Here is a 19494-nt window from a genome sequence, read left to right on the forward strand (position 1 = left end):
ACAAGAGATATAGATAAAGGATAATTTCAGTACCAAAGATAAAAATTATTTGTTTAATACTAATTTTAATGACTCCATTAAATTTTAAACTCCATTAAATTTAAAGCTAATTTTAATTAGCTTTAAAAAGCTATGCTTAAATTAGTAGTAATAATGAGCCTTGAATTGTTCTCTCAAACATCACTTCTGGTAGAAATGAATTATATAGTACTGACTTTCATAGTTTAAGGGAATATAACAGAGTTTTAGAAAAATATTCTTTTCTAATTAAAAAAAAAATCTCCATGTTGTGATTCCCCCACTGCTAGTCACTTTTTTTTTTTTTTTTTGAGACGGAGTGTCGCCCTGTCGCCAAGCTGGAGTACAATGGCGCCATCTTGGCTCGCTGCAACTTCTGCCTCTCTCATGTTCAAGTGATTCTCCTGCCTCAGCCTCCTGAATAGCTGGGACTACAGGCGCACGCCACCATACCCAGCTAATTTTTTTTTTGTATTTTTAGTAGAGACGGGGTTTCGCCATGTTGGCCAGGATGATCTCAATCTCTTGACCTCATAATCCTCCTGCCTCGGCCTCCCAAAGTGCTGGGACTACAGGTGTGAGCCACCACGCCTGGCTGCTAGTCAAATTTTAAAAGGCCCAAACCCAAATGTGTTTTGTCATTTTACCCTAGGAAACTCAATGATTTTGCTTCTTTATTCTTCAAGATTATTCATCCAGACCCTGATAGGCCTGAGCACAGGTTCATTTAAACTAGAGGCTATCATAGGCGATCATTTGGAAAGGTACATTATACACTTAACAAATGGGAAATGTTAGGCTGGGCTCGGTGGCTCACGCCTGTAATCCCAACACTTGGGGAGGCCGAGGCAGGTGGATCACCTGAGATCAGGAGTTCGAGACCAGCCTGGCTAACATGGCAAAACCCCATCGCTACTAAAAATAGAAAAATTGACAGGGCATGGTAGTGCATGCATGTAATCCCAGCTGCTCGGGAGGCTGAGGCAGAAGAATCGCTTCAACTCGGGAGGCGGAGGCTGCAGTGAGCTGAGTTGGAGCCACTGCACAGCAGCCTGGGCAGAACAACGAGACTCCATCTAAAAAAAAAAGAAAAGGGGGAGGTGAAATATAAAATTCTTCCTTATACCTCCAAGCCCAAGCAGGTAGGGGGAAATCTTAGAGCAAATTAGACTTCCACAGGCAAATTCTTTATCCTAGTGAATCTGGATCTACCAGATAACTATAGAATCCTCTAAACTCCAAAGCCTTGGTCAACCTGTCAGTACCATCAGCATCACTGGGAGCTCATTAAAAATGTAGAATCTCAGATCCCACCCCACACCTAATGAATCCGAATCTGCCCTTTATACTGAGCTCCCCAGGTAATTTGAATGCATATTAAAGTTTGAAAAGAACTGATCTCATGAAATCTTACAGCTAACGCAGAGACCTAGGAAAACAAGACCGTGCAAAAATTGAGAAGAACTTCTGTAAAATGCTGGGGGCAAGAAAATAGGGAAAACAAGAAAAGAGTGACTTTGAGGGAAGAGTTCATATATCATTTCCTTAATACATTTCATTTTTCTTTCTTATGCCTTGTTTTGAAAAGCTACCATTATCTTGGCATGCTTTAGATGGAAACCATTTACTGTGCAGATTTCTGTTCATGTTCTCAAAATGTATGCAAAAATATCTCGTCTAACCCCTACCACTGTGCCTGGCCCTTTGAAATGTGTTTCTTGCTGATGTGCTTGTTTCTCCTTTCCAGTCCTGACACAGCTCTCCCCGAGGAGCAGCCACATTCCAGCTCCCAGTGCGCCCCTCTCCACTGTCTCTCCAAGCCTCCTCACCCCTAGTCTTCATCTCCTGTGGACGAACATCTGGGGTGGAAGTTTTGTAGCCACACACAGGATACTGCCCAAGATCCAGCGGGTGTTTTCTTCTCGGTTGTTAGATGTACAATTGGATTAATGTCCATCGTTTTGGAAGACGAGAGAAAGTTGAGAAGAATACGAAGCACAGACCCTTATGTGATAAAACATTTTGTGGTTTCTCTGAGTCACAGATAAACTTCTGCCATCAAATGGCTACAGTTCATTTAAATTTAAAAAAAAGAAAAAAGAAACAGGAAACGTGTCTCAGATGGCTGGCTTTACCTCGATAGCATAAGAGAGACCTAAGACATGTAAAATACGTATATTGTAGTATCATCTTTCCTCACACTCCAAATTCAGCTAGGGAAGTTGATTCCAATATTTTTGTCATTGATATTTATTTTGTACTTTATTTGCTACATGATTTATGTCTATACAAATAATTTCTCTGAGGTGAATTTAATTCATTTATTTTCAAATAAGCATAATTTGCTCAATTAAGTATGAGTTTGAATTTAGTTTGAAATCTGGAATTGGCCAGACTGTGGTCATTTTTCTTGCACAAAATGATAAATGAGGTGCATCAGAATGTTAACAATAACTGTATTTTGCTGCTACGCTGGTATTGTTTATGCACTTATTTTCTAATCAGTAGCTCATTAACTGCTGGGTTGTGTTTTTGTATTTTTAACTAGAGTTCTTCACTGGACATTACTAAGTAAATCTAAGAAAGAGACTAAGTTATGATTTATTGACTTATTCAAGTTTTGATGGCATCTTTAATTTTATTTCTTCATTGCAGTTGAGTAGATGTACTGGTGCTGCTCCTTTGTATGTGTGTATGTGTGTGATAATGTTAAAGAAGGCTCAATAACTTGAAGGGAAAAAAATGGTGTGTTTATTTAATGACCAGAATTTTTTTTACTTCTCCCAAAATCAGGGTCCTACTGAGTCTTTCCTGATAAAAGGTATCAAGTACAAATGGGAAAATATATACATACATAGATGTAAGATAGCCTTTAATTAATTAATTTACCCAGAGAGTGTTCAAAGTTTGATTAAAATTGTATGTTTTGTTGTTGTTAGGTTTTTTCATAACGAATATTCCTTGCCAAAAAAACAATAGATAATAAACCTTAGCTCATTGTCTACTTTTGACAAACACTCAGGTGCCTACAAACATTCTATTATCTTGAGATAATACATGTTCCTGGTTAATTTACAGATTCTGCTGGGTAACTTTTATGACTTGATTTAAGGCAGTGGATTTTCATGGCAAAATTTATTTTGCACATAATCTGACAAACAAGGAAAACAGCTAACTGAGCTGAAAGGTCTAACACTCTTGGGCTCCTTAACCATCAAGTGCTGCCCACAGAATTGCTCCTAGCCCTGATTCCTTGTCTTTGTCAGGTAGCCTTAACTTATTTAAAACCATAAGGGTTTGACCTTTTCATATAAAGACATCTGTAACTTCTCTTCAAAACAAAAATGACCCTCACTGTTAACACAAAGGACAGTTACCAGTGTAGGGCACTGAGAAAGGAGATCCAGGAGCCACTCAGCTTATTAAGCGAACATGGGTGGCACAGAAATGGAGTGGTCCATCAGAGACCAAATGGTAAGTCGTAAAGCACATTGCAGGAGCTTTCGTTAGTCATACGCCTATTAAGTAGTGGTCGCTATTACCAAAGCAACCAGGACGTTTTATGTTCTTTATATGAGTGCTATTTTCCACAGTGTCATTTATTATGCAACGTGGAGTAAAGAGTTGAAATCTTCACCAAAATAGGGGTTCAGGTTAAAGTACAGAAACAGAAACAAAACGATTCGACATGAAGTTCCCAACCATAGCAGCCTAACCTTCCGCTCTTTTCTACCTGCATGGCCTTGCTGTTCCTAAACATTGTCTTCATTTCACTGGCATTGTATCTGCCTAGTACCGGTATTAGTGAGACTGTGGATTTTATCAGAGTTCAATGAAAGAAAGCTTACCCTTGCCCTCACTTTGTGTTTTTTATTTTCCCCCCTTTCTCAAGCACCACGTATTTGGACCTGAGAAGTGGCATAGCTGCTAAGTTGACTTTTAATAAAAACTGTTTGTGCCTGAGGGAAATATATGCCTTTTTAAAAAGTACCTCAGAACATGTTCCTATATCGTCTCATCGGTTTTGTTTGGTGGGACTGGGAGTTCAGCAGGAAGTATTGTCTGTGTGTGATGATGGGGCAGTATTGCCAGTCGGCGATGTTGTATTTGCATTCTTTATCCCTAACTCTGAATCTAGGACTCCATGAAAAGCCGGGTCACACACAAAACATTTCTTCCAATACAAAGTGTATTATTACGACTATTATAAACTAGTTTCATTTCAGTTATTTATCTTCATAGAGTGGGAAAGTCTTTTTCTGAAATACTAATTCTATGAAAATAATTTTAGTGAATCTTTGCCAAGAAGTTATAGAAACTTGGAAATAAATTTCTCATTTTCAGCACAAAATTAAGTGATAGTCCCTAAGCAGTAAGAGAGAATACCATGTATTTACACTGTGGCATCATTTAGTATAGTTTACACTGAGCCATATCTATATTTATTTATAGGCATTTAAAATGAATCAATATGTGTAGTGTTGATAAAAATCAGTATCTGTAAAGATGACATCAGGAATTCAAAAGGAAATTGAAAAGGGGCAGAACTAGTGAGAACCAAAAAGAATGAACTCCAGTAAGACTAATTGAAGACATACTTAGAGAGGAAAAATAAACAGCAGAAATACACTAAAAAATACTGGCTAATTATTGCAAACAGAGTGAGCAAAGACTAATGCTAACTAGTAAAAGTAGTTAGCAAAGTAAACAGGTAGTTTTTTAAAAGTAAGCACAATTACAATATTGAATAGTATGGAGAAATGTTTTTCTCCTGAGGATTTTCCTTAATCAAAAAATAAGAAGCAATAAATTGTCTTTGGCCTGAGTGCCGAGCGGCATAAATAAAGGAGCTTGGCTTAATCTTTCTGGTCCACACATAATCCATTAGATCCCATTCATATATCCAATTCTGGATCTAATAAAAGAATTTGGAGAACTTTGAGGAAAAGGAAAATTGTTAAATAAGAAAAGACCTATTTAGAAATTATACTTTAGTCTAATGAAGAGGAGGTACAATAGTGGTCTTCAAGAAAAGAATATTTAACAAATGATAGATATCAGCTATAGATATTGTTACTAAGTCTAGAATAAAAAAGGCTTCAGTGTGAAGGATGTATAGTAACTCTAGGAAAGAGATTTTTAACACTGGGAAATTAACGTGGAAATTGATAATCATAAAGAATATTTGTTTTGTAAAAATTGAATATCATTGGTGGTCTAGTAAGTATTAAGTGGCAAGATAGGAGAATGCATTTCAGTTCTGGGAGCTCATAATCCTCTGATTCTTTTATTTTAAGTTTTAAAATACATTAAAGTTTTACTGGTTAATCATAAAATATTTTATATTTGAAAATAGGATGGCAATCTTTATTTTTCCAAGATATTTGTTGGAAAAAAAATGATTGTTGGTATTATTTTTTCTTTCAGCTATATTCCATGGTATCTTTAAAATTGTTCAGAATATAGTACTTTTACTAAAAAACTTCACTTGTCAGAATCTAAAAAAACAATGTCCTCAGGAATACTTCAGAAATAGAAGGTATGCAATCCCTCAGTGGAGGGCAAACACATTTCAGATTTCGTCTTTATTTAAAAGGATCTTCAGTCTACAACATTTGCTTTTTTGTGCTTTGGAAAATATCCTTGTGCAGATAAGTTCTTCTGTTTGAAACAAGCATGAAACACTGGTCCAATAACCTAAGAATGTGGAGATTTCTTGATATTCTGTATTAATTAAAGTTCTCTACATGTCTCAAATGGAGATCACAAAACATGAAAAGGAAGAAATGAAATATCTTTTCTTCTGGGATGAGTGTCAATTTTAATGTATAATTGTCATAATCAATCAGCCAAAAGTTACAATCTGTCCCTCAGAGACATCGGGGGAAGCTGATGGATTTCCAGTAAGGAACTGTGGTGGGTTCAAACTCAGGCTGCCACAAATACATTGATATGGTAGGTAGGAAGTAGGACTAAATTTGAAAGAAACATAGGATAAAGTTCACAATTTTAAAAAGGTTGCCTTCCAGTTTTTTTGTTTGTTTATAAACTAGAGTGATTTTTAAGTAACCCTTATATTTAAGGCTGCAAAAAATGTACAAGAATATGTTTTCAAGTAAAGGGAACATAATTCTTCAAAAAGCTGTTGAACTGGAGTTATGATAGGTTATGACAGAGAGCATGATCAGTGCTGATACTGACAAGTACTTTTTTTACCTTAAAATCAACTTCTATGGAACTACAAGATCAATCTAGCTCCCGAGTGACCTTTTCCATTGTCTGTAATAATGCCCTCGGATGAGTTGTGTCTAAAATTAAGTTCATCTTTATTTATATGCCAACATAACTGCCATAGTCCCTAATGTATTGCATTTGTAACCTGATCGTATTATGTTTACACCTGAAAGATTTCATCTAGACATGTCTTTCGTCCTTATTATTCAAAGTGTAATTGAAAGAGATATTTAGTATTAAGACATGTTGCCCAATTGAGAATTTTCCAGAATATTCTACTTAAGAAGAAGAAGAGCAATTAACTGCCTTTAGTGTAAGGGCGAGAGTGCATAGAAATATGCAATGTAAAATGTTTGCATGAATTATTTCATATCATGTAAGCTTTCCCATATTCATAAGATGAACACTATAGAAGTCTCATTTCTCTGTGATCGTCTGTCCATTAGGAATGTAAGGAGATTGTTATCTATATCTAGTCTCCTTTCCATATTGAACTGCATGGCTCTAATCCTCAGCGTATTTTTATCCCTTCTCGAGTTATTTAAAATTTGCCCTATTTAAGCTGAAGCCTGGATAAACTGCTGAGCCAGATTATTCCTGTGATTGGAGTTTAATTGCTGTAGAACACTTGTTGAGAACACATTTTTTACTTTTTTTCTTTCAGAATTATTCTTCGATCATTGTTCTCTAATGAAAACACCGAGAAGTAAATCTGGTGCTTCTTTGTGTAAATATGTTTTTCTTTTTAAAAAGTCATTTTAAAACAAAGATGAGAGAACTATAAAGTAAGGGGAAATATCATTTTATTTAAAAATAATTATTCAGTGATAGATAATGGAGTTACAGAATGAATCATTGGGTTCATAGGTATGATTTGTGCAGCCAATCTTAGAGGAAATACATCATTTTAACATCATTCCCACAAAATGTTTAAGCTCAATGGTTTGACTATAAGAGTCAAACAATTACTGTTTGAAAATCTCTTATGACATTTTTATAATCTACTCAGTGTTTTTATTTGCATGATTATGCTTATGTGATGAACCATCCATGATTCTGATATTGTATTTCTTTCCAGTATTAACATGTGTATTGTGTGGCCAACTCTGATTTGTACACTGTATTACTGTTGTAATGATTCAACTGTTCCTACATTTAATTGCAGTTTTATTATTATGCCTTTTGGGGTTAAATGATGTGAAGTGTTTCCACCTACTGATAAATACCATATGAAAACATGACTAAAAGACTGATTTAAGAAACTTTTTTGTTATTTTTAAAAATATGAATTTCAAAAGAAATGTTCTCAAAGACACATGCATTTATTTTAAATTCAAAAAATTCTTATGAATTTATTATTGCTTGTACTTTAACATTTTTTTATTGTAGACAATCCTAAGTGAATAATGTCTCATGGGAGAATCCACATGATATGTGCTTGTATTTGTGTAATCTGATCATGCACTCAATGGTTGGAAAAGGCACTCCAGTGCTAAGAAAATAACCAGAAGCCAATATATCGATTCTTATATCTTGGTTTATGTTACCAACTGAATATGGTGTAATGCATAACTTTTTCCAGTAAATAAACTGGTTATTTTTTGTTCATTTCATTAATGCTGCCTTTTTATCAATTTGAGCAGTTTTTCTGTATGTCATTTTGATGTATACTTACAAAAAAGAAAAGACTATATGAATTCAGATGTGATCTATATGTTTATTCAAAGTGAGAACTTATTTGAACTAAAAACTAAACGCTTTGCTTTAACAACAATTCTATACATTCCTGGTAAGTAATGTGTATCAACTCTGCTCATTTCCTCCAGTTATCACCTCTTCTACTTGTAATCTTTTCTAGAAAGCTATTTTGGCAGGAGGATATACTTGGCTGAATTCTATTAGAAATGTACCAACATGAAGAAAATGCTTGTTCTAAAACAGGAAACATTATTTTGATGAAAGAAGAATGAAGTTTCTATGCATTATTTTGGGAGACAATTCCTCTTTGTTCTTTTTGGAACAGCAGAGTTCCAAAACTTGAGGGAGGTTAATTTTCTAGCTCCTCCTACAAATACATATTGTAGTAAATCAGCTGCTTTGGGAACCATCCACTTTGATTCGATTTTATTTAAAGGGTGGAGGAGGGGGAGAGCCAGATAGAACATGGCATTCTAGTGAGTTAAAGCGTCTAACGCAATCCTCATTATAGCTAATCAAATTTGTGCAACACGGGCAGCCAACATCCTGGCAAAAGTTGTCTGCTCACCTGTTGCATAAATACAACACTAGAAATAATAATGTAAACTTTTCTACAAATTTCTCCTTTTTCTCTTCCAAAAGCTTTTGTTTTTCTTGGAGGTTGGATCTATAAGTCTATTTGATACTTGACTTTCTCTTACATGATAAAGCTGATAGTCTGTCACATTCAAAAGTGAAAACAGCTGGACGCATCAAGAAAGTCTCTTCTCATCTATACATTTTGCAGGCAACTTGGACAGCCTATATATTGCAACCCACAGGGGATGAGAAAGATATCAGAATCGATGGGAACTTGTGGAAGGGATTTTTTTTTCTTCTTCTTCTTCTTCTTTTTGTTTTAAAGAGGGAGTCTTGCTCTGTCTCCCAGGCTGGAGTGCAGTGGCATGATCTTGGCTCACTGCAACCTCCGACTCCCTGGTTCAAGCTATTTTCATGCCTCAGCCTCCTGAGTAGCTGGGATTACAGGCATGTACCACCATGCCCAGCTAATTTTTGTATTTTTAGTAGAGACAGGGTTTCACCATGTTGGCCAAGATGGTCTTCATCTCCTGACCTCATGATCCGCCCGCCTCAGCCTCCCAAAGTGCTGGGATTACAGGCGGGAGCCACCGCACCCAGCCGGACTTTTTTTTCTTTTGAAACATGGCCTCACTCTGCCACCCAGGCAGGAGTGCAGTGGCATGATCTTGGCTCACTGCAGCCTCAACTCCCTGGGCTCAAATGATTCTGCCACCTCGGCCTCCCAAGTAGTTGGGATCACAGGCATGTACCACCATGCCTGGCTAATTGTTTAATTTTTTTGTACAGATGAGGTCCCACTATGTTGCCTAGGCTGGTCTTGAGCTCCTGGACTCAAGTAATTCTCTCATCTCAGACTCTGAAAGTGTGTGATTACAGACATGAGCCACCTCGCCCAGCCAGGAAAGGATTTTCTTAGTTTTTGGTCGTACAGATGCTGACTAGCACATTGTAGGAACTCAGTCAATTTTGAATTAGAGTAGTTGTTCCTGAGAAGTGAGTTTCTTGGCTTCTTGACATCTAGCTTTCTCATAAGACATCCAGAATTGAGTTTACAGAACCTAATGTCACCTACTTATATAATTATAGTGGCACTAAATATCAACTAATTGGGGGAAATGGCCTTTAAATTAAGTGAATGCTTATTCTTGTCATTCTGTCTTAGTGAATCTAAAAACTAGATCTCTTAACACTGTAATAGGAGGCTAAGTATGCACAGTGAAATAATCTAAGAGTTCTTCTTTTTTGTGTGTGTGTGACAAGATCTTGCTCTGTTGCCCAGGCTGGCATGCACTGGCAAGATCACAGTTCACTGCAGCCCTGACCTCATAGGCTCAACTGATCCTCCCACTGCAGCCTCCCAAGTAGCTAGGACCACATGTGCACACCATCATGCCCGGCTAATTTTTTACTTTTTGTAAAGATGAGGTCTCCCTATGTTGCCCAGTCTGGTCTTAAAGCCCTAGACTCAAGTGATCCTCCTGCCACAGCCTCCCAAAGTGCTGGGATTACACAGGCATGAGCTACTATGCCCAACTGAGTTTCTTAAACAACTTATGAATCAAGTACACTTAAATGCTTTAGAAGACCCTCAGAATAATTAATCCACAAAATAACTGTCAAGGAAGATAAATCTCTGGGAAAAATATTTCAAGGGTCAAAAGTAAACAATTTATAATATAATTTGAATGTAGGAAGCAACATAAAGATAAATAAATCATAAATATAGTGGCTTCTTGTTAAATAGTAAAGAAATGTTACAGCAAGAATACCTTGTTCCCTTGTTTTCTTTTTTTTCTTTTTTCTTTTTATTTGAGATGGAGTCTCGCTCTGTCACCCAGCCTGGAGTGCAGTGGCGCGATCTCGGCTCACTGCAAGCTCTGCCTCGTGGATTCATGCCATTCTCCTGCCTCAGCCTCCTGAGTAGCTGGGACTACAGGCGCCTGCCACCACGCCTGGCTAATTTTTTTTTATTTTTAGTAGAGATGGGGTTTCACCATGTTAACCAGCATGGTCTCAATCTCCTGATCTCGTGATCCACCCGCCTTGGCCTCCCAAAGTGCTGGGATTACAGACGTGAGCTACTGTGCCTTGCCCATTTTTTTTTTTTTTTAAAGATTAATTTGTTTATTTAGTTTTTAGTTTTCAGTTTCACTCTTGTTGCTCAGGCTGGAGTACAATGGGGCGATCTCAGCTCACTGCAACCTCCACCTCCCAGGTTCAAGCGATTCTCCTACCTCAGCCTCTGGAGTAGCTGGGACTACAGGTGCCCGCCACCACGCCCAGCTAATTTTTGTATTTTTACTAGAGACGGGGTTTCACCATATTGGCCAACCTGGTCCCAAACTCCTGATGTCAGGTGATCCACCTGCCTTGGCCTCCCAAAGTGCTTGGAATACAGGTGTAAGCCAACGCCCCCAACCCCTCATTTTCCTTATTATCTATATCAGTAGGAGATAAAAGAAAGATAATTCAGTAAGTTAGCTTCTGTTACTACTAAAGTCAGGTGAAAGACTATAACTAGTAGGATAGATGTATGTTTCATATCCCAAGATGGGCTTGTCTATATAATTTGCTAGTCCCAGTGCAAAATGAAAATGCAGGGCTCCCTGATCAAAAAATAAGAAGAATTTCAAGACAGTGACAGCAATGCATTAGGCCGAACATGAGGTCCTTCTAAGCACAGGGCCTTGTTTGACGGCAGGGATCCACAGGCCATGAAGCCAGCCATGCACCAGAATATGCTGAAATAATGATTCAGGATCTCAACACTGAATGTAGCTATTCAGAAACTGGACTTTGGTAACCAGGCGCTGTGGCTCACGCCTGTAATCCCAGCACTTTGGGAGGCTGAAGCAGGCGGATCACGAGGTCGGAGTTTGAGACCAGCCTGACCAACATGGTGAAAACCCGTCTCTACTAAAAATACAAAAATTAGCCAGACTTGGTGGTGCATGCCTGTAATCCCAGCTACTCAGGAGGCTGAGGCAAGAGAATGGCTTGAAACCGGGAAGCAGAGGTTGCAGAGAGCTGAGATTGCACCACTGTGCTCCAGCCTGGGCGACAGAGTGAGACACTGTCTCAAAAATAAAACAAAAACTTATTAAAAAAAGAAACTGGGCTTTGTTTTTAACAAAATATATTTCTAAGTTTCTGTGCTTGGAAGGAAAAATATTAATGTGTTTACGTCCTGGGGAAAAATATTTAATGCTAATATATCAAAGAGTTCTAAAGTTGAATCTTGCAATACTTCCATATTCCAATGTAGCCATAACATGTCAACTCAAAATTTCTAAACTCTGACATGTGTATCAGGTCATACTAAGATTATAAAAATCTTTAAATCTTAAAAAAAGCAACAGTAGACATTTTAATTAGTGTATATTAAGGTAAAACTAATTTAAGAACCCTACTGATACTTTTATAGTTTGATGTCCTTTGAAGCTGTAAAATATTAATAATGTCAGTCAAATGTCACAGGAAGATTTGCCTAACTGAAAAGAGCTATTAGTCCAAGATTAATCAGTGATTCATGCCAACCTTTATTCCAAATAAATCAAAAAAGAAATTATTTACCTCATTGAAATCCATTGATTTTGAATATATGGGTGCTCATGTGTAGTAAACCACCCTATATGTAAAAAAAGGAGAATATAAAAATATATATTAAGTTTTTCTTGTTTTGGATAAAGTAACAGTGGAAACTGATAGAAATGGTTATCTGTAAAAGAGCAGAGGGTATGATAAAAGGGTGGAAGCCAGACTCTTCCAGTGCACGAATGCCTTTCTTACATATTGTTTTCAGCCATGTAAATAAATGATTTATCCAAAGTAAAAAAATTAAGATAACGTGGGCTCTCAAAAATTTCACAATGAAGCCATAAATAAAAGCACAAAATCGGCTGGGTGCGGTGGCTCACGCCTGTAATCCCAGCACTTTGGGAGGCCAAGGCGGGCAGATCAGGAGATCGAGACTATCCTGGCTAATGCGGTGAAACCCCTTCTCTACTAAAAATAAATACAAAAAAAATTAGCTGGGCATGGTGGTGGGTGCCTGTAGTCCCAGCTACTCTGGAGGCTGAGGCAGGAGAATGGCGTGAACCCGAGAGGTGGAGCTTGCAGTTAGCCGAGATCGTGCCACTGCACTCTAGGCTGGGCGACAGAGCGAGACTCCATCTCAAAACAAACAAACAAAAAAAGCACAAAATCTAGATGAGTATTTGTTCCATAGCAGACTATGTCAGCAGAACTATTTTTAAAAACATAAAATTTTGTTCAAATTCTAACCCTGGCACTTACTAGCTCTGTCACTTCAGAAAGGTTCTTACCCTCTTCAAGCTCAAGTGGTCTTGTTTTTCAAATGAGGATTAAAAAATGCCTACTTGGGCTGGGCACAGTGGCTCATGCCTGTAATCCCAGCACTTTGGGAGGCCAAGGCGGGTGGATCACCTGACATCAGGGGAAAAAAAGCCGGCTGGGTGGATCACTTGAGGTCAGGAGTTTGAGACCAGCCTGGCCAACATGGTGAAACCCCAGCTCTAAATCAGCCAGGTGTGGTGGCCGTGGTTGTAATCCCCAGCTACTTGGGAGACTGAGAGAGGGAGAACTGCTTGAACCTGGGAGGTGGAGGTTGCAGTGAGCCAAGATAGTGCCACTGCACTCCAATCTGGGCAACAGAGCAAAACCCAGCAAAAAAAAAAAAAAAAAAAAAGTTGCTGAATTAACGTATGTATAAGTGAATGAATGAATTTCACACATGTCAATATATAGGACTCCAATTATCTAGGTACTGTGTTATTAAAAATAATATTAGTGGCTGGGTGCAGTGGCTCACAACTGTAATCCCAGCACTTTGGGAGCCTGAGGTGTGCAGATCACCTGAGGTCCAGAAAAAAAAAAAGCAGCTGGGCGTGGTAGCGTGCACCTGTAATCCCAGCTACTCGGGGAGGCTGAAGCAAGTGAATCGCTTGAACCCGTGGCGGGGGTTGCAGTGAGCCGGGATCGCACCACTACACTCCAGCCTTGGCAACAGAGGAAGACTCTGTCTCAAATAAACAAACAAAAAAGATTTGCATAATAATTATATAACTATCATAGTATTGTGTCTGGAATTGTTGGGTTCTTGGTCTTGAAGTCACAGACCCTCACAGTAAGTACTACAGTTCTTACAGACTGTGGGTCTGGAGTTTTTTCTTTCCTATGTTCAGATGTGTCTGGAGTTTACTCTTTCTGGTGCGTTTGCAGCCCCCCTACCTTCAGGAGTGAAGCTACAGACCTTCCCGGTCAGTGTTACACCTCCAACACAACAGCAGACCCAAACACTGAGCAGCAGTAAGATTTATTGCCGAGAGCAAAAGAAAACCTCTACTACCTAGAAGCCGACTCAGCGGATTGCCGCTGCTAGCTCGGCGGTGGGCGGTGGGGTGGGGTGGGGGGGGGGGGGGGGCTGCTTTTATTGCCTTATTTAGCCCCACCCACATCCTGCTGATTGGCCCATTTTACAGAGAGCTGATTGGTCCGTTTTGACAGAGTGCTGATTGGTGCGTTTACAAACCTTTAGCCAGACACAGAGTGCTGATTGGTGCATTTACAATCCTTTAGCTAGACAGAAAAGTTCTCCAAGTCCCCACCCCACCCAGAAGCCCAGCCAGCTTCACCTCTCAATGGCGCTCGCCGCTGCGGGACTTTGCGGCAGGTAGCCTGGGCAGCCCAGAGGGAACTCGTCCCCCAATCAAGCCCAGCAGGCGCCAGCCGGCGGCGCCGAGTGCGGGGCTTGCAGAGCCCGCGCTCACCTGGAACCAGCGCCAGCCTGCGAGCGCCGCGCGCACCCCTGGCTCTTGCCACCGCCTCTCTCTTCACACTTCCGCGAGGGCAGAGGGAGCCGGCTCAGGCCTCGGCCAGCCCCAGAGAGGGGCCCTCATAGCGCAGTGGCAGGCTGAAGGGGCTCCTCGAGCGCGGCCAGAGCGGACGCCGAGGCGGAGGAGGCGCCGAGAGCGAGCAAGGGCTGCTAGCACGTTGTCATCGCTCAGTATGTTAGATTATGAAACTGTAAGGTAAAAATAAAAAGAACAGGGAAAAAAGATTGTGTCAGATTGGGGTAGGGAGAAAGTGAAACAGATTATTAAATGGGGTGATTAGGTCGGGCCTCATCACAAAGGTGAAATAAGAAAAAACTTTCTTTTCACATCATGGTTGCTTCAGTTTTAAGAAATATTAAATAATCTATATTTAATTTTCAATTTTTGTAGAACTAATTGTCCATCTAAAAATATCAGACCAGGTGCAGTGGCTCACGCTTATAATCCCAGCACTTTGGGAGGCCAAGGCAGGAGGATCAATTTGAGGCCAGGAGTTTGAGACCACCATAGGCAATATAATGAGTCCTCATCTCTATTAAAAAATTAGCCAAGCATGGTGGTACGTGCTGGTAGTCCCAGCTACAGAATCTGAGGTGTGAGGACTGCTTGACCCCAGGGATTTAATGCCACAGTGAGCTTTGATCACACCACTGTACTCCAGCCTGGGTGACAGAGGGAGACTGTCTCAAAAAAATAAAAATGAATATCAAACAACAATTAACATTAAGTAATAGCATTTTCAAAAACTATTATTTTAGAATTGTGTAATAGGCATAACCATTACAAAATATGCATATATATGTATATATATATTTTTTTAAGAGACAGGGTCGGCTGGGCATGGTGGCTCACGCCTGTAATCCTAGCACTTTGGGAGGCTGAGGCGGGTGGATCACAAGGTCAGGAGATCAAGAGCATCCTGGCCAACATGGTGAAACCCCGTCTCTACTAAAAATACAAAAAGAGCTGGGCGTGGTGGCGTGCCCCTGTAGTCCCAGCTACTCAGGAGGCTAAGGCAGGAGAATTGCTTGAACCTGGGAGGTGGAGGTTGCATTGAGCGGGGATCACGCCACTGCACTCCAGCCTGGGCGCCAGAGCAAGACTCCTCTGTCACAAAAAAAAAAAAAAAAAAAAAAGAGAGAGAGACAGGGTCTTGCTGTGTTGCCCAAGCTGGACTTGAACGCCTGGGCTGAAGGAGTCCTCCTGCCTCAGCCTTCCAAGTAGCTAAGACTGCAGGTGTGCACCATCGTGCCCAGCTAATATGCATATATTTTATTTCATGACAGTGTTTCTTTAAAATCCCAATATTTATTTTACAAGTAGATATCATGCCTTCTTGAAGCTTTGGTACTTGTCCACTTAGGTTTCTCCTTTAAATATTTGTATCAAATAATGTAACTCAACTGCCTTATTGATAACTGTAACTCCTTTTTTTTTTTTTTTTTGGCGATAGAGTCTCGCTCTGTCGCTCAGGCTGGAGTGCAATGGTGCGATCTCAGCTCACTGCAACCCCCGCTTCCCGGGTCAAGCCGTTGTCCTGCCTCAGCCTCCCTAGTAGCTGGGATTACAGGCATGCACGACCATGCCCGGCTAATTTTTTGTGTTTTTAGTAGAGACAAGATTTCTGCATGTTGGTCAGGCTGGTCTCAAACTCACGACCTCAGGTGATCCGCCTGCCTTGGCCTCCCACAGTGCTGAGATTACAGGCATGAGCCACCGCACCCAGCACTTTTTTTTTTTCCTTTTTTTTGAGACAGAGTCTCATTCTGTCACCCAGGCTGCATGCAGTGCAGTGGCGTGATCTCGGCTCACTGCAACCTCCACCTCCCTGGTTCAAGCAATTACCCTGCCTCAGCCTCCCAAGTAGCTTGGATTACAGGCGCACGCCATCACATCTGGCTAATTTTTTGTGTTTTTAGTAGGGACGGGGTTTCACCATTGTTGGCCAGACTGGTCTCAAACTCCTGACTTCAGGCGATCCACCCACCTTGGCCTCCCAAAGTGTTGGGATTACAGGCATTAGCCACCTCATCCAGCCAACTGTGAATTCCAATGACCTTGTAATTGACTGTATAAATAATCCTTGAGATAAGTCATAATGTTATTTTTCAACATATAGTCAGAAACTAGGCTATTTTTTCTTCTAGTCCTTAATTCCAACTCTCTTCTCCTTGAATGACCCTTTCATCCAGATTTTCTATAAAATTAAGGGCAACTTTTAAATATTTTCTCATAAACTTCCTAATACAAAAGTAAGAACTATTATTACATTGATGGTTGGGTGCAGTGGCTCATGCCTGTGATCCTAGCACTTTGGGAGGCTGAGGCAGGAGGATTGCTTGAGGCTAAAAGTTCAAGACCAACCAGGCCAACATAGCAAAAACCTTTCTCTAAAAATTAAAAATAAAAAGAAGTATTATTTCCCCGGGCGCAGTGGCTCATGTCTGTAATCCTGGCACTTTGGGAGGCCGAAGTGGGCGGATCACCTGAGGTCAGGAGTTCGAGACCAGCCTGGCCAACATGGTGAAACCCTGTCTCCACTAAAAATACAAAAAAATTAGCTGGGCGTGGTGGTGGGTGCCTGTAATCCCAGCTACTTGGGAGGCTGAGGCAGGAGACTTGCTTGAAACCGGGAGGTGGAGGTTTCAGTGAGCCGAGATCGCACTATTGCACTCCAGCCAGCCTGGGCAACAAGACCGAGACTCCGTCTCAAAAAAAAAAAAAAAAAAGTATTATTACATCGCTAAGCTTTGCATTAGTTTTTTTTTTGGTCAATGTTACCATTTTTCTTAGGTTTATATAGATTCAAACTTCAAAGTTGGCTATTTCAGTAGAATTAACAGCAATTAGTATGTATTTAAAAGTCAGCCTTTTCTTTATTCACATGAATAGTTGTCCTAATTCTGGGTTACTTTATTAGAAAATAAAGGCCATGGTACTAAATATGTTTATGTAATATGGAAAGGGCATCATCACATTCTATACCTAGGTAAGTACTAGGAGTACTTAACAAATATCAAACAGCCGGGTGCGGTGGCTCACACCTGTAATCCCAGCACTTTGGGAGGCCGAGGCTGGCAGATCACTTGAGGTCAAGAGTTCAAGACCAGCCTGGCCAACATAGTGAAACCCCACCTCTATTAAAAATACAAAAATTAGCCAGGCATGGTGGCGGGTGCCTATAATCCCAGCTACTTGGGAGGCTGAGGCAGGGAGAACTGCTTGAACCTGGGAGGTAGAAGTTGCAGTCAGCTGAGATCCTGCCACTGGACTCCAGACAGAGTAAGATTCTGTCTCAGAAAACAAAATTACAGGCTCACGCCTGTAATCCCAGCACTTGGGGAGGCCAAGGCAGGCGGATCACGAGGTCAGGAGATTGAGACCATCCTGGCTAACATGGTGAAACCCCGTCTCTACTAAAAATACAAAAAATTAGCCGGGCGTGGTGGTGGCCGCCTGTAGTCCCAGCTACTTGGGAAGCTGAGGCAGGAGAATGGCATGAACCCGGGAGGCGGAGCTTGCAGTGAGCTGAGATCGCACCACTGCACTCCGGCCTGGGCGACAGAGCAAGACTCCGTCTCAAAAAAAAAAACCAAAAATAAAAACAAAACAAAATCAAAGATGAGAATAAAACCTAATTGGTGAAAATCTTACCTATTAAAAGTCTATTCAATTATTTCTTGTGAAGAGTTCTTTTTTCTTTTTGCATCAGTGGAATCTAAAAAATTTCTTTATGCAACTGAGCAAAATTATACCAACTATCAAACATAAAACACTGGAATATGAGCTGAAGTAATGGCATTCTCCTGGCACTTGCAACCCTATACTGAAATAAACCCATGCTTCTAAAGCAGTTCCATTAATTTAGGATGTAAAATTCAATATAATATAGTTAAAATATGTTCTAGAATGCATCTGATAAAGTTTGAAAACAGACTTAGAGAGCCTGTGACAGTGTGTATTTTCAGATGGAAAAACTGTGCCTAAGGTGTTGGACAAATTATTCAAGAACTGATTGTGTTCTTAAAGATCCCCTAGATCAGCAAATACCCAGGGTGATAATTGGCTAAGTGATAATCATACCAATTAGGCTGCAGAGGCAGTGTCAGATTTTTAGTTCAAGATCCTATTAACAGCTGAGCCTACTCATTACACTTGTCACTGGTAGAGGTTCTCTGTGTCCTTGGACAGGATTTGCATCTCTGCCTCACAGACAGGAAGTTTGGGAGACATCTGCTCAGTTGAGGATAAAAACTTTAATTTCACCTGGAATAAATTAGCTTATTTTTCTTCAGATTGGCCACAGATACAGGTCTGCCAATCCCATTCATTTATTTATTTCTCAAATGTTTGCTTCTCTTTTTCTAGTAATAAAGCAATATATATTTATTGTAGCCAGTTTGAAAGATACGGAAAAGTAGAAAGGAAGCAATACAATTCACCCACAATCTCTCTCAATGAAAACTGCTGTTAACATTTTGGTGACTTTACTTGAATCATACTGAATATACAATTTTAAATCCTGTTTTTCACCTTTTAACATTTGTGGTGAATATTTTTGTAGGTTATTAAAAGTTTGCAAATACAATATTTTTAAGGTTGACATAATATTCTATAGGATGAATAAATTATACTTTTTAAAAAACAAAATACTTTCCTATATTGGCTATTTAAGTTGCTTCAAGATTTTTACTGTTGTAAATAATGATGAGCCACTTCCTCCCTCTCACCCAGGACAAAAAAAGAAAATATATATATAAATGATGCCGTTAAAATCTTTCTTTCTTTTTTTCCGCTGTAGAGAGGAGGATTAATGTTCTTGCCTGGGATGGTCTCGAACTCCTGGACTCAAGAAATCCTCCCACCTGAGCCTCCTAAAGCATTGGGATTACAGTCATGAGCCACTGTGCCCAGCCTTTTTTTTTTTTTTTTTAGGCTAGTTATTGAAAGCACTGGAAGTGGAGAAGAAACAAATCTGTAACTGGTTGTGATCAGTCTGTTTTAAACATCACTGCATTCAGACCAGCCTCATGAACAAAGTTTTTGATTTGCAATTTGGAGACTCAAAAATGAGGAGACTGTTTTCTCTCAACAAATTGAAAACTAT

The 19494-nt window shown here is 39.8% G+C and overlaps 1 protein-coding gene across 8 annotated transcripts in view; it reads left to right on the forward strand.

Moving 5' to 3' along the window:
* BICD1 (BICD cargo adaptor 1) overlaps nucleotides 1-7869 on the forward strand; it is a 274370-nt gene extending 266501 nt beyond the window's left edge. For all 8 annotated transcript variants that reach the window (XM_063712107.1, XM_002823090.4, XM_054527085.2 and 5 more), the window contains one exon: nucleotides 1766-7869. In XM_063712107.1, coding sequence (XP_063568177.1) covers nucleotides 1766-1771 — 6 coding nt within the window. In that variant the 3' untranslated portion in view covers nucleotides 1772-7869. The remainder of the gene's footprint in view (nucleotides 1-1765) is intronic.
* Nucleotides 7870-19494: the final 11625 nt, after the last annotated feature.

The sequence above is a fragment of the Pongo abelii genome, chromosome 10 (assembly GCF_028885655.2).
Source record: "Pongo abelii isolate AG06213 chromosome 10, NHGRI_mPonAbe1-v2.0_pri, whole genome shotgun sequence".
In the NCBI taxonomy this organism is placed as follows: domain Eukaryota; kingdom Metazoa; phylum Chordata; class Mammalia; order Primates; family Hominidae; genus Pongo; species Pongo abelii.